Below are 14,407 nucleotides of genomic sequence, written 5' to 3'. Positions count from 1 at the left end.
ATCAGGAATCCTAGGCAGACTTACGTTTGCTGATAGGTTCATCTGTTCGTGAGCATATCTGTCCATTCTAGCAGTGTAAAAAAATAAAATAAAGGTAGATTCACCCCATGTTCGTATGGAGCGAAGAAGCCTGGTTGCTTGGGTTCGTGTAGAGATGATACCAAGGCACAAAGCCAGGAACCAGTGGAACAACCTCCCTCCAGAAGTGGTGAATGCTCCAACACTGGAAGTTTTTAAGAAAAGACTGGCCAGCCATTTGCCTGAAATGGTATAGGGTTTCCTGCCTGAGCAGGGGGTTGGACTGGATGACCTCCAAGGTCCCTTCCAACTACTACTACTACTACTACTACTACTACTACTTATTATTATTATTATTATTATTATTATTATTATTATTATTATTATTATTAATTATTGTTATTATTGTTATTATTATTATTATTCCTCCTCCCACTATTCTAGATAAGCTGCAGGATTTACTAACTAGACTACATTTCCCAGAAGCCATCTCTGCTAAGGATACAACATTAACCCTGTACATGCTAAATACTCTAACACAGTTCTTAAGTATATGCTCTGGCCAGATGGTTACATACCTGTCCAGCACAAAGACTGTAAAGCAACCAAGCTCGGAGAGCAACCAGGACCCCGCAGGTTGACAACCCCGAGCTACAAATGTTCTCTTTCATCGGCTCAACCTTCTGTGTTTGGGTTTAGCCTTCACCTTCGTTTTTTTTGTTGTTGCTCAGAAACGTGGCTCCTACCGCCTCCTTGAAAAGGAACATCACCAAGGCCATCTTGCAGATTTCGCTGGATCACCACATCGTGACCCCCTACACAGCTATGCTCGTTGAGAACCCAGATGGAGAGGAGCTGATGCTGGCTGATTCCCCCCAGGACCGCAAGAGGGCCTGTTGTCCAGGTGATCTTCAAGGGTACAGAGAAGGGCAACCGATTGGGGGTCTGGAGGCTAAAACATATAGGGAACGGTTGCTGGAATTGGGTATGTCCAGTTTAACGAAGAGAAGAGTGAGGGGTGACATGATAGCCGTGTTCCAATATCTCAGGGGCTGCCATAAAGAAGAGGGAGTCAAGCTATTATTCTCCAAAGCGCCTGAAAGCAGGACAAGAAGCAACGGATGGAAACTAGTCAAGGAGAGAAGCAACCTAGAACTAAGGAGAAACTTCCTGACAGTTAGAACAATTAACCAGTGGAACAACCTGCCTCCAGAGGCGGTGAATGCTCCAACACTGGAAGTTTTTAAGAAGAGACTGGACAGCCATTTGTCCGAAATGGTATAGGGTTTCCTGCCTGAGCAGGGGTTTGGACTAGATGACCTCCATGGTCCCTTCCAACCTTCTTCTTCTTCTTCTTCTTCTTCTTCTTCTTCTTCTTCTTCTTCTTCTTCTTCTTCTTCTTCTTCTTCTTCTTCTTCTTCTTGTTTTGTTGTTGTTTTGTTGTTGTTATTGTTATTGTTATTGTTACTGTTGTTGTTGTTATTGTTATTGTTATTCCTGCCCAGATGTGACGTGGATGGAAGCAGATGGAGGTCGTTATAATTAATGTCTTTTCTTTCCGCTCCTCTCCCTGTAAACAGGTGCTCTAAGCGTTGGACAGCTCAAGCCCGTCCCCGCTTTGACTCGGCCCGGCTCCAAAGACCCACAACCAGCACTTAGGGGTCCCACTGCAGCAAGTGTATATACAGGTAAAGGAAGCTCCTGCCATCTTCTCCTCTTGCTCCTTGGTGGGGGTCTCTCCACACATTTCATCAGCTCAGGCAGGGAGAGACCCGCTGGCTGTACTGACCCAAAATATTAATCTTGATCAGGCTTAAACCTGATCACACACACACATACACACACACACAGACACTAACTTGGGCTTTTGTGGCTTTGCAGGTGGGGTGAACCTAGCCTGCTTTGATGAGCGTGTGTCTCATGAGGACATAATATTGGTTAATCCAGGAACCAAGAGACCTGTGGGGTCCTTGGTGCTCTCTGAGCTTGGTTGTTTGCTTGCAGACGTTTCATGACCCAACTAGGTAACGTCATCAGTTCTAGAAGGGAGTGGGGTTTGCAGAGAGAAGGAGGGGGAGCAGGAGGAGGACTGTGGGATCCTAGGCGCTGGCTTGCAGACGTTTCATTACCCAACTAGGTGACGTCATCAGGCAATGAGGCAATATGAGCTTTGCTGCCTATTCGTACGCAGTAGCTTGCCCTGTCAGCTTTGTCAACAATGCATCTGTAAACCGGAATCCCGCCAATCCTGACAGGAGTATTTTCCGGATGGTGAACATACTAATGCTCCTCCCCTGCTACTTTCCACACAACAACCCTGTGAGGTGGGTTGGCTTGAGAGAGTGAGACTGGCCCAACGCCAGCTTTCCTGACTAAGGCAACACTAGAACTCACAGTCACCTGGCGATTGGCCCAAAGTCACCCAGCCGGCTTTCACGCCTAAGGCAGGACTAGAACACGCTGTCTCCTGGCCCAAGGTCACCCAGGTGACTTTCACACCTAAAAGTGAGACTAGAACTCCCCCTCTCCTGGTGATTGGCCCAAAGTCACCTAGCCTGCTTTCATGTCAATGTCTGAGGTGGTACTACTGTAGACTTCACAGTCTCCTAGTGACTGGCCCAAAGTCCCCTAGTCGGCTTTCATCCATAAAGTGGAACTAGAACAGGGCTTTTCAACCAGTGGTACGGGTACCACCTGTGGTACATTGGCACCTGGCAGGTGGTACGCGACCATCCTAAAAAAGTGGTAGTGGGGGAGGTGAATGAGCTGAACCGGCGGCAGCACCGCACAAGCCTGAGTGAGAGACGGCTGGAGCTGCAGGGCTGTCGGGGCTCAGCGGAAGCGCCAGGATCAACGCCAGGATCCAGCTGGAGCTCAGCACTGATCCCAGCGCTTTTGCTGAGCCCAGAAGAAGCGCCAATTGGCTGGAATGTTGCAGCATCCCCAGGGTCTTGTGATTTACTTTCAGATGCTTGGCAAATGATTCATATTTATGACGGTCACAGTGTCCCAAGGTCATGTGAAGTGACCAAAACCTGCTGCAACCACCCACCAGAGGGGGGGAATAAAAACCAAACACCCGCAACCCCATCCCCGCTGCCAATCCTCAACAGAAATGCTCACAACAATGAAAACCTCAAACAGGAGGAAGAGCGCCGCCAGGCGGGAAAGCAGGTGTCTTGCTTGGCTGTGGCTTGGGGGGCACTTTTTTCAGTGCCATTGTAACTTCGGACAGTCACTAAGCGAGCTGTTGTAAGTCGAGGACTACCTATACTTCACTTTTTTCCTTTTTTTTTTTGGTCATCAAGTTTTTGACACCTTGCTAGGTGACTGGTGGTCCTCGGATGTTGCCATATCCTAACAGTGGTACAATGGGTGAAAAGGTTGACAAGCCCTGAACTAGAACTCACAGTCTCCTGGGGCTTTAACCACTAGACTCCAAAGTACTCATTCTAATTCTTTCCTAGACGTATCTTTCCCTACTGCTTATTCACATCACTGACCCATATAAGGGAAATTATGTCTCCAGGGCCCTCTGCATTCACAAATAGCCCTCCACACACATACACACACACACACACACTTTTCATTGGGCTAATTATTACAATAATTAATGATTTTGTGGACCGTAAAGGTAAGGCATACTTACAAGGCAAGCGTTAAACTGCTTCTCCCTGACTGTGCTCTGGTTAGGAAAAGGCAAAGGAATAATAAATGAAGTATGTAAGCCCACTTATGACGCACAATAACAAAGCAGCCCTTTCTTAATCCTCCTCCTTGTGAGTTGTGGTTGAATAGAGGGCCAGTGTGTACGCGTGTCTCTCCTGTTGGATCTTGAATACAGGTAGTCCTCAATGTACGACCACAGCTGAGCCCCAAATTTCAAACTTCTGAACAGTCTTCTATTAATGAGAGGTTGTCCTTGGCTTACAAGCCTCCGTTCAGGGGCTGCTCAAAGTCACAACGGCACTGGGAAAAGCGACTTATGATTGCTGTTCACACTTGCAACCGTTGCGGCATCCCCATGGTCACGTGATCAAAATTGGGACCCTTGGCCATTGGTTTCATATGTACGACGGTTGCAGCGTCCCGGGGACACGTGACCACCTTTTGCGACCCTCTGACAAGCAAAGTCAGCGGGGGAAGCCAGATTCACTTCACAACAGTGTTACTAACTTTGTAACTGCAGCGATTCATTTAACCGACAGGCAAGAAAGGTCGTAAAATGAGGCAAGACTCACTTAAGAACTGTCTTGCTTAACAAGAGAGCCTTGGTGGAGCAGTGGGCTAATGCCCCCTTAAGCAACACCAGCTGCCTGCAATTAGTGCAGGTTCGCATCCCACCAGGCTCAAGGTTGACTCAGCCTTCCATCCTTCCCAGGTAGGTAAAATGAGGAGCCAGACTGTTGGGGGCAATAAGCTGACTTTGTAATAATGCCGCTTGGGGGGGGGGGTGCGCGAAAGCCCTAATAAGCAGGCATATACATAGAATGAAGGCTATTGCTAAGCACATTGGTTTGTGCTTTAAATTGTAAGCTGCCCTGAGTCTTTGGAGAAGGGCGGGATATAAATGAGATTAAAAAAAAAAGTTGTGGCCGTACGTCGAGGACCACCTGTATTGGGAATCAAGGTTTCAGCACCACTTCAGCTTTGTGACTGTCTCCCCCGCCCCCCCCCCAACACACACCCTTTTTATATAGGCCAATCCAGCTAGTGCTTTTCTCAGCCCCCAGGGCCTTCTTTAAATATACTGTACAGTATATTTTCTGCAACTATGAGAGTAGTTTGAAACGATGCCAACGTCCACCGAGTGAAGAGATTACTTGGCATATTTGAGAAAAAGCCGTCAAGTGGAGCCAGGATCCAGCTACCATATTATAAATAGACATCAGTCACCTTGGCAAGTCTGCGTAATCCAGCTTTCACCCAGAGGAATCCGTAATTCATCATTTTTTTCCACACCTGGCATTTGGCCCGTAAATGAGGGAGGGATAAAATTGAAGAAGGAACACAGGGTGCTTGTCCCTCTTTGTGAAAAATGGTCATGAGTCATTTTTCCCCCAGTTCCGTTGTAACTTTAGATGGTCACTAAAGGAACCGTTGTAAGTCAAGGACTATCTGTACACTAGTTTTCTGGAAAGGCGAGACAAGGGGTAAGGGAAGTACGTTCAGACTTACAAGATTCTGTACACCTTAGAGCAGAGATTGTGTTAGTACTCATGGGTTGCGCATCTTGTTTGGGCTACCTCAAAGGGTTTACTCCATTGACTCAGGTCCAAGGTCTTCCAACATAACGTCTGGCCCACATGCTCTGTTGTGCAGCCAGTTTTGGCCACCACATTACAAAAAAGATGTCGAGACTCTAGAAAGAGGGCAGAGAAGAGCAACGAAGATGATCAGGGGACTGGAGGCTAAAACATACAAGGAACGGCTGCTGGATTTGGGTATCTCCAGTTTAACAACAAAGAGAAGGACGAGTGGGGACATGATAGCAGTCTTCCAGTATCTCAGGGGCTGCCCCAAAGAAGAGGGAGTCAAGCTATTCTCCAAAGCACCTGAAGGCAGGACAAGAAGCAATGGATGGAAACTACCGTATTTTCCGGCGTATAAGACGACTTTTTAACCCTTGAAAATCATCTCAAAAGTTGGGGGGTCGTCTTATACGCCCAGTTGTCTTATACGCCGGAAAATACGGTAACCAAGGAGAGAAGCAACCTGGAACGAAGGAGGAATTTCCTGACAGTTAGAAGAATTAACCAGTGGAACAACCTGCCTCCAGAAGTTGTGAATGCTCCAACACTGGAGGTTTTTAAGAAGAGATTGGACAACCATTTGTCTGAAATGGTACAGGGTCTCCTGCTTGAGCAGGGGGTTGAACTAGAAGATCTCCAAGGCCCCTTCAAGCTCTTTTCTGATTGATTGATATTAATCACTCATTCCACTTGTCTCCTTCCTTTATCTAAACAGGGCCCTTAGTTATTGGCCAAGAACAGACCAACAACTCCATTCCATCCTGGGCGAAGCCCACAACGAAATCAGAGGGCCCTTTAGCTGCTGTCAGGGGCCCCACCTCTGCCATATCTGCAGGTAAGGAAGGTTGGACTGAGTCTCCTTTATCCAGATGTGAAACAATCCCATTCATTTGTTCCCAAACCAGATGGACATCAAACTCTGCTCACATGCTGACCTCCAAAGTAATTTCCCATCGAGAAAAAGTTGCACAATAAGCGAAAAATGCTTCCAAGTACAAATTAAGGGGGAGTCCAACAGCTTGTAAAAATATACATATTTTCAGAAGTTACAAAAAATATGTTTATAGAAAAATAAAAGATTTTTATAATGTAAAATGGTGCAGAAGTGGAGTTTAAATCGGGGGGGGGGGCATCCAATCTTTGACAACTTTTCAGACTTGTGGACTTCAACTCCCAGAATTCCCCCCTCCCATACTAGATGGGGAATTCTGGGAGTTGAAGTCCACAAGGCTTGAATTTGCCAAATTTGGACCACCACCACCCCCGATCTAAACATTACAACTAAGACTCCTCCCGTAAAATTCAATGAAGCCATCATTGCCAGACAGTTTTTATGAACAGGAATGAAAGTGTTTCGTTTTTAATCTGAACTTTTATTTTCTCCACAAGAATTTAACTGCAACCCAATGAAATCATTAGATTTAATCCATCGTCTTCTTCCCCCAACGGGATCTTTTAATTTTAGGGCAATACATGCCTGGTAACTCCAGCTTCTTGCCCACGACCCCAGCTAATAGCAAGAGCATACATTCAGGTAGTAGAAAATTGTAGCCACTCTATGTTTTACTCTGTATAGGAAGGAGTCTTATACTGTATATGCACCTCGATTTTTTAAAAGAAAGATGGAAGTGATAATACCGCTTTGTAGTGTGTTAGTGACGCGGTGGCTCAGTGGGTTAGGACGCTGAGCTTGTCGTTCAGATGGTCGGCAGTTTGGCGGGTCGAATCCCGAGTGCCGCGTAACAGAGTGAGGGCCTGTTACTCGTCCCAGCTTCTGCCCACCTAGCAGTTCGAAAGCACGTAAAAATGCAAGTAGAAAAATAGGGACCACTACGGTGGGAAGGTAACAGCGTTCTGTGTGCCTTTGGCATCTAGTCATGCCAGCCACATGACCACGGAGATGTCCTCGGACAAGCGCTGGCTCTTTGGCTTTGAAACGGAGATGAGCACCGGCCCCTAGAGTCGGAAACGACTAGCACGCATGTGCGGGGGAACATTTACCTTTACTTTAGTGCGTTAGTGAGGCCATGCTTGGAACCCGATACAGTTCTGCTCACAATGCAAAAAAAGATGCTGAGACCGTAGAATCGTGGTGGCGAACCTATGGCACGCGTGCCACAGGTGGCACGCAGAGCGCTTTCTATGGGCACGCATACCATCACCCCAGCCCTAGGCCTTCAGCTAGATTTTACACAACCTTTTCGCTTTAGGCCTCCGCCACTGTGTGCAAAAAAAAGAAGAGAAAAGGTTCAATCAATCAATTTCAACTTCTCATGGGGAATTGATTGATTGAACTTTTTAGTCCCACCCAGCCTGCCGTTACCACCGCAGCCACACCCACCCAATGGGCCACGCCCACCCAATGGGCCACACCCACCCGGCGCTCAACGATACATAAGTGGGTTTTGGATTGCAGTTTGGGCACTCGGTCTCTAGAAGGTTCGCCATCACTGCCCTAGAAAGTGTGCAGAGAAGACCACAAAGATGGTAAACAGGTGTGGAGGCTAGGAACGGTTGAGGGATCTAAGTATGTCTAGCCTGCCAAAGAGAAGAATTAGCTGTCTTCCAGTATGTGAGGGGCAGTCACAGAAAAGAGGGGACCGACTTATTCTCCAAAGCACCTGAAGGCAGGGCAAGACGTAACGGGTAGACAATCATTAAAGAGAGATCAAGGAGAACAAAGGAGAAATTTCCTGACAGTGAGAACAATTAATCAGTGGAATGGCTTGGCTTCAGAAACTCCATGATGGGTGCTCCATCACGGGAGGTTTTCAAGAATAGACTGGACAACCATTTGACCAGGATGATATGGGACTCCTCCCTTGAGCAGAGGGGTTGGACTAGAAGACCCTCAAGATCGCTTCTAGCTCTTTGATTTTTTTGTTCTATGTTCAGGGCAGGAGAAGAAGTAACGGATGGAAGATCATTAAAGAGAGAAGCAACCTAGAACTAAGGAGAAATTTCTTGACAGTGAGAACAATTAACCAGTGGGACGGTTTGCCCCCAGAGGTTGTGGGTGCTCCATCACTATAAATAACTATCCAGAAATGTAACAGATACCACCTTATAGAGTTTTGATCACCCATTCCTTCTTTTTTTGCTATTCGTGCTCTCTCACGCCCTATTTATTTTCTCTCTCGCCCCAGTGCTTGGAGAAGCTGTACAACTGTAGACATATTTTTCTTTGAGCCTAGAATCCTAATTTTTCCTTCAAGAGTTGTGTAAAGAACTGGGTCCATGGATACAAGCCCAAATTATTAATCCAGGAGGGCAGGTCTTTGCCTTTAGAACACAGAATGCAGAATAATATGGTTGGAAGGGACCTTGGAGGTCTTCTATCTAGTCCAACCCACTGCTCAAGCAGGAGATTCTATGCCATTTCAGACAAATGGTTGTCCAGTCTCTTTTTGAAAGCCTCCAGTGATGGAGCACCCGCAACTTCTGAAGGCAACTTCTGTTCCATTGATTAATTGTTCTCACTGTCAGGAAATTTCTCCTTGGTTCCAGGTTGCTTCTCTCCTTAATGATCTTCTTGTCCTGACCTCTGGTGCTTTGGAGAATTCGGACTGTCCAATCATGCTGACTTTTTGCAGAAGCCAACATGATTGGACAATCATTCTGAAATCGTTTGGTGGGTGTGGCCACAGATACCCCGTGTAAGGCGTGTAATATGTTTAGGAAGGCTGTTTTGCATTCTTTGAGGCATCTCCTTTGTCTTCGTTTCCAGTGGACAGTGACCCCCATTTCATCATCAACCTCTCAAGGCAACAGGAGAACATTTGCTTCAATATTGATTCTCAACCAGGGGCCATCCTGAATTTAATTTCAGATGTAGAGTCCGGTAAGAGAAATGCACAGTCGATTATGGTTGAACTGAGAGACATTAATAGTGGGCTTGGGGGAAAAAAGTTTTCTGAATCATAGTACTGAATCCGAAAACAAATCAGAAGCTAGCAGAATCTCTCTGAGCTGCAAGCCACTAGCCTCCGAGTTAGAGATAAGAGTGCTCAAGTCTCTTGAGGCTCAAACTTGGAGATGTAGCTCTAATTACTTAAGTAGTAACCGTGGATGGGGTTTATAAGCATCCTAACTCAGACAAATGGGTAAAATGCCAATTATTTCTTCTTCTTCTTCTTCTTCTTCTTCTTCTTCTTCTTCTTCTTCTTCTTCTTCTTCTTCTTCTTCTTCTTCTTCTTCTTCCTCTTCCTCTTCCTCTTCCTCTTCTCCTTCTCCTCCTCCTCCTCCTCCTCCTCCTCCTCCTCCTCCTCCTCCTCCTCCTCCTCCTCCTCCTCCTCCTCCCAGGAATTACAATTAATGGGAAACTCATTGGCGCCAAGAGGTTCTTGAACAATAAACTCAACACCTACTTTGGCAAGATTGGCTTCCATTTTGAAGCCAAAGGCTTGAAGGTCGAAGTCAGCACTGAGACGATCACCTTAAAGGACGGTTCTTCCACCAATTCTCTTTCCTGGTCAGAGACAGGAAGCCTCATTCGGAGAAGGTAAAATCCGGGCCTCTGGTTTGCACCTGTGCAAGATACAAGTCTCCTACGGAAGGCAGGCTGAGGGGATTTCAAGCATTGTTCCCTTCTCCCAGGTTGCTGGTTTCGGTCACGAAGGAGAGCAACGTGACTCTCACCGTAGACGGGGATCTGACCTTTATGGTCCTGCTCCATCGGGTTTGGAAGAAGCACCCAGTCAATGTGGATTTCCTGGGCATCTACATCCCTCTGGCAAATAACTTCTCCTCCAGTGTGCATGGCCTCATCGGTAAAGGCTGGGCGTGGGAGGCGGTTTCATAGCTCCGGGTACTTAGGGGTGCATGACAGCCAACTGAGGAAAGCATTTCTTAAAACAGGGACGATGGGATGAAGGAATGAGTTCCACTCTTGCCCAGAACAGAATCGTCTGTGGCAATTCACAGTCATCCAGCTCATGTGTTGTGATTCAGGGTCAGCCTGTGGGTTCGGCAGTTGGGTCGGACGACTCAGAGGAGGAGGAGGAGGGGGGTGTTGAAGAGCTTGCTGAGGGGATTGGACAGCTTGATGAGAGTTCTCAGCCAGGCCCCTCTCATCTGGTCACGACGCAGACCCAGCTGTGTGAGCCTGACAGCGTGGATGAAGATGACCCACAGCTGGCCCTGTTCAAGGACGCCCGACGCAGGAGGCAGTCAATCAGGAGTAAACAGAGGAAGGCAATGGGGCTCCTCGGAAGGAGGCAGAGAGAAGCCACGCCCTGAACTGTATTTAAGGGGGAATGCGTGGGAGGGCTGGTTTGCTGAAGGCAACCGCTTGAAAAGCTCCTGTTTCTTGGTTCGTGTCTTGTTCTGTTTGTTTTTGTATTCATAAATTTGGCAGACTTAATTCCAGCCTCTTGCCTTCTTGTAAAAGGGGTTGTCCCTGCCTTTTCTGCAGGGCCGGTAGCAGGCTGGTACAGAACATCATGGTTATCTCAAAGGTGCTTTTCCAGGAGGCAACTGGACTTCCTTTGTTTTTCCTTGAAGACGTTTCGCTTCTCGCCCAAGAAGCTTCTTCAGCTCTGACTGGATGGCGGGGGAATGGAAGGATTTAGACTCCTTGCAGCCAGCAAGGAGTAAAAGAAGGCAAAGGACCAGCTCTCTGCAAGGAGTATAAATCCTTCCATTTCCCCCCACCATCCAGTCAGAGCCGAAAAAGCTTCTTGGATGAGAAGCGAAACGTCTTCAAGGGAAAAACAAGAAAGTCCTGAAAATGCAGCTTTCGGACGCAGTGCTTGTGTGCAGTTATTTTTACTTACAGATGGTCCTCAACTTACAACCATTCATTTAAGGCCATTTCAAGTTACAGTTGAAAAAAAGGTGACTTAAAGCCGTTTTTCACCCTTACCACCGTTGCAGCATCCCCATGGTCACGTGATTCAAATTCGGGCACTGGGCAACTGGCGTGTATTTATGACGGTTGCATAGTCCTGGGGTCATGCGATTACCATTGTAACCTTCCCAGCCAGCTCCCAACACTTAGCAAACGGCTGATTAGTAACTTCAGTGACTCGCTTAACAACGGTGGGAAGATTGGTTGTAGAATGAGGCGCAACTGCCTTACTTGCCTCACTTAGCAACTGCCTTGCTTAGCAATGGGAATTTTGGGCTCAAACGAAGTCGTAAGTGGAGGACTGTATTTTATTGATTGAAAAAATTTATATGTCCACCCACCCTCTCCAACCATTCACGGTGATTTCAGACAGCTTACAGAAGTAAAACCCGAAATGTAATTACTCAGTAACAACCCCCTCCTTGGAGACAGCAATCAAACAAACCACGTGATGGGCTATGTGATCCCCGGGCCCACTGGTAAACCCACGTTTTGGGGACACAGGCTTTTTTGCAGTTGTTATCTAGATGTCTGTTGAGGGCACCTGTATACGTTAATCTTCTTTCAGGACTTTTCTCCATGGATCTGATCAAATAAACCCATCAAAGCTTAATCACAATGAAATAGGTTTTTTAAGACAGACTGGAAGATTCTTGCGGTACCAGTAATTTTCAACTTATACCCCCCCCCACACACACACATTTCAGCCCCAAATTTCTGTTAAGTGAGACATTTAATGAGTTTTGCCTCATTTTACCACCATTCCTGTGACAGTTGTTAAGCGAATCGCTGCAGTTCATAAAATTAGTAAACCGGTTGTTAAGTGAATCTGGCTTCTCCCATTGACTTGGCGTGTCAGAAAGTTGCAAAAGGGGTCACATGACCCCAGTGCACTGTGACCGTCATAAATATGAGGCTGGTGCCAAGTGCCTGAATTTTTGATCACGTGGTTATGGGGATGCTACAAAGGTCGTAACTGTGAAAAAATGGTTATAGGTTGCTTTTTTTTTTTTAGCACCGTTGTAACTTTGAACGGTCACTTAATGAACGGTTGTAAGTCAGGAACTACTAAGTCAAGTATGCATAATAAGTAGCAGGGCTTCAGGGTTTTTTGTCTAGCATAGCTTAGATCTTCTAACACAGCGTTTCCCAACCTTAGGAACTTGAAGATGCGTGGACTTCAACTCCCAGAATTCCCCAGCCAGCATAGCTGGCTGGGGAATTCTGGGAGTTGAAGTCCACGCATCTTCAAGTTCCTAAGGTTGGGAAACGCTGTTCTAACAGACTCTTTGGGATTAACCCAGGTTGAAGACGGTTAACATCTCAGCTAGACGTTTCACCAACGCTTACAAAATTCTTCCCCAGGTCAGTTCATGCAGGAACCGGATGTGGTCATCTACAATGAAAGACCAGGACAAGATCCCGGGAAACCTGATGCTACCATGGAAGTGAAAGGCCAGAAGCTTACGGTCACCCGGTAGGGCACCTGAGGCACCTAAAGGGCAGGCACTCCAAATGCTGTTTGTGTGTTTGTGTGTGTGTGTTGGTAAACTGAAATCCCAGAGAAAGTTGCCGAAGAGTTTAACAGAAGCTGATCATGGACAGTCCTGCCCTGGCATCATAATGGATTTTATAATTCATTTATTTCTAGCCTGCCTTTATTATTTTGACAAATATACTCCTTCCCCCTCCTATTATCCCATAATAACCCTGTACGGTAAGTACAGCTGAGAGAGAGTGACTGGCCCAAGGGCATTCAGCTGGCTTTCATGCGTAAGGCAGGACTAGAACTCACAGTCTCCTGGTGATTGGTCAAAATCACCCAGGTGGCTTTCATCCGTAAGGCGGGACTAGAACTCACAGTCTCCTGGTGATTGGTCAAAGTCACCAAGCTGGCTTTCGTGCCTAAGGCAGGACTAGAACTCACAGTCTCCTGGTGATTGGCCCAAAGTCGCCCAGCTGGCTTTCATGCCTAAGGCAGGACTAGAACTCACAGTCTCCTGGTGATTGGTCAAAGTCGCCCAGCTGGCTTTCATGCTTAAGGCGGGACTAGAACTCACAGTCTCCTGGTGATTGGTCAAAGTTGCCCAGCTGGCTTTCATGCCTAAGGCGGGACTAGAACTCAGTCTCCTGGTGATTGGTCAAAGTCGCCCAGCTGGCTTTCATGCCTAAGGCGGGACTAAAACTCACAGTCTCCTGGTGATTGGTCAAAGTCGCCCAGCTGGCTTTCATGCCTAAGGCGGGACTAGAACTCACAGTCTCCTGGTGATTGGCCCAAAGTCGCCCAGCTAGCTTTCGTGCCTAAGGCTGGATTAGAACTCATGGCCCCATATTTTCTAGCCTGGTGCCTTAACCACTAGACCCAACTGGCTCTCTTCCAGATATTTCAAAAACAATTCCAACCAGCAGCAGATGGACACACGGCGACTTCTAGGTTAGCTATATTTGGGGAAAAGAATGAAAATCAATTGCTGATAGCTTGTGGCCTAACGTCAACCCTTCCAGGTGACCTCAGAGCACTCTTCCTCAACCTTGGCAAGTTTTCCGGGAGTTGAAGTCCGTACACGTTAAAAGCTGCCAAGGTTGAGAAGCACCGGTTTGGGTCAAGCCTGAATTACATAATAATGATTTATGCCTGTTTGCCTTTTGCCTGCAGAGGCCTGCAAAAGGACTATCGCTTGGACCGTGCCTTTGGGACCAACGTCCAGTGCTGGTTTGTACACAACAACGGCAAAGGGTTCCTCGATGGCCACTACAGAGATTACCTTGTCCCTAATTTATACAGCTACCTGAAGCGCTTCTGAATGCTCAGCTTTAAAGCAGGCAAGGAAACGTGTCCAAACGTGGCCACCCAACTCGTCTTGTAGCAATTCACACGTGCAAACAGCCTTTGGGAAGACTTTCATCCCGGCCTGCTCCAAGCTTAACGCCATCCACATCCCCCCTCCCCTGAAATTACCCCCCCCGCGGGATATTTGGACATTGTGTCACTGGGACTGTTTGTGCAGAATGCAAACCAAACTTTCGACTTTCCAGCAAAGTTGCATTTGAAAGCAAAAATGTAACCCAAGGGTGCTGGAAAAATGTGGAAAACGTGATGATGATTATTTTTTTTCTCCCCTGACTGTATAAAGACCGTTGTATCCAAATGGAATTAAAGTAGAAAACTCCTTGCTGGATCCTGCAATTTGTCTAATGTGCCTAGGAAGTTTTCAAACAAGGCCTTTAAGACCGGGGGTGGGAGGGGGGAGAAGAAGGGAGGGTAGCCAATCTTGGAAACCTTTTTAAG

At 47.0% G+C, this 14,407-nt stretch overlaps 1 protein-coding gene across 1 annotated transcript in view; it reads left to right on the top strand.

Annotated features, from left to right (window-relative positions):
* The window catches only part of ITIH2 (inter-alpha-trypsin inhibitor heavy chain 2), a gene marked incomplete at both ends in the record, with an annotated part of 39,416 nt that extends 25,494 nt beyond the window's left edge, over window positions 1-13,922 (top strand). Inside the window, 8 exons of the mRNA XM_081331906.1 lie at window positions 750-922; window positions 1,599-1,706; window positions 5,986-6,105; window positions 8,998-9,111; window positions 9,573-9,771; window positions 9,867-10,039; window positions 12,484-12,595; window positions 13,775-13,922. Coding sequence (XP_081188032.1) covers window positions 750-922; window positions 1,599-1,706; window positions 5,986-6,105; window positions 8,998-9,111; window positions 9,573-9,771; window positions 9,867-10,039; window positions 12,484-12,595; window positions 13,775-13,922 — 1,147 coding nt within the window. The remainder of the gene's footprint in view (window positions 1-749; window positions 923-1,598; window positions 1,707-5,985; window positions 6,106-8,997; window positions 9,112-9,572; window positions 9,772-9,866; window positions 10,040-12,483; window positions 12,596-13,774) is intronic.
* Between the last annotated feature and the right edge of the window lie 485 nt (window positions 13,923-14,407).

The sequence above is a fragment of the Vipera berus genome (assembly GCF_964194415.1).
Source record: "Vipera berus genome assembly, chromosome: 6".
Lineage (NCBI taxonomy): Eukaryota > Metazoa > Chordata > Lepidosauria > Squamata > Viperidae > Vipera > Vipera berus.
Note: the sequence above shows the minus strand (reverse complement) of the source record. Positions and strands in the feature narration are given on the sequence as shown.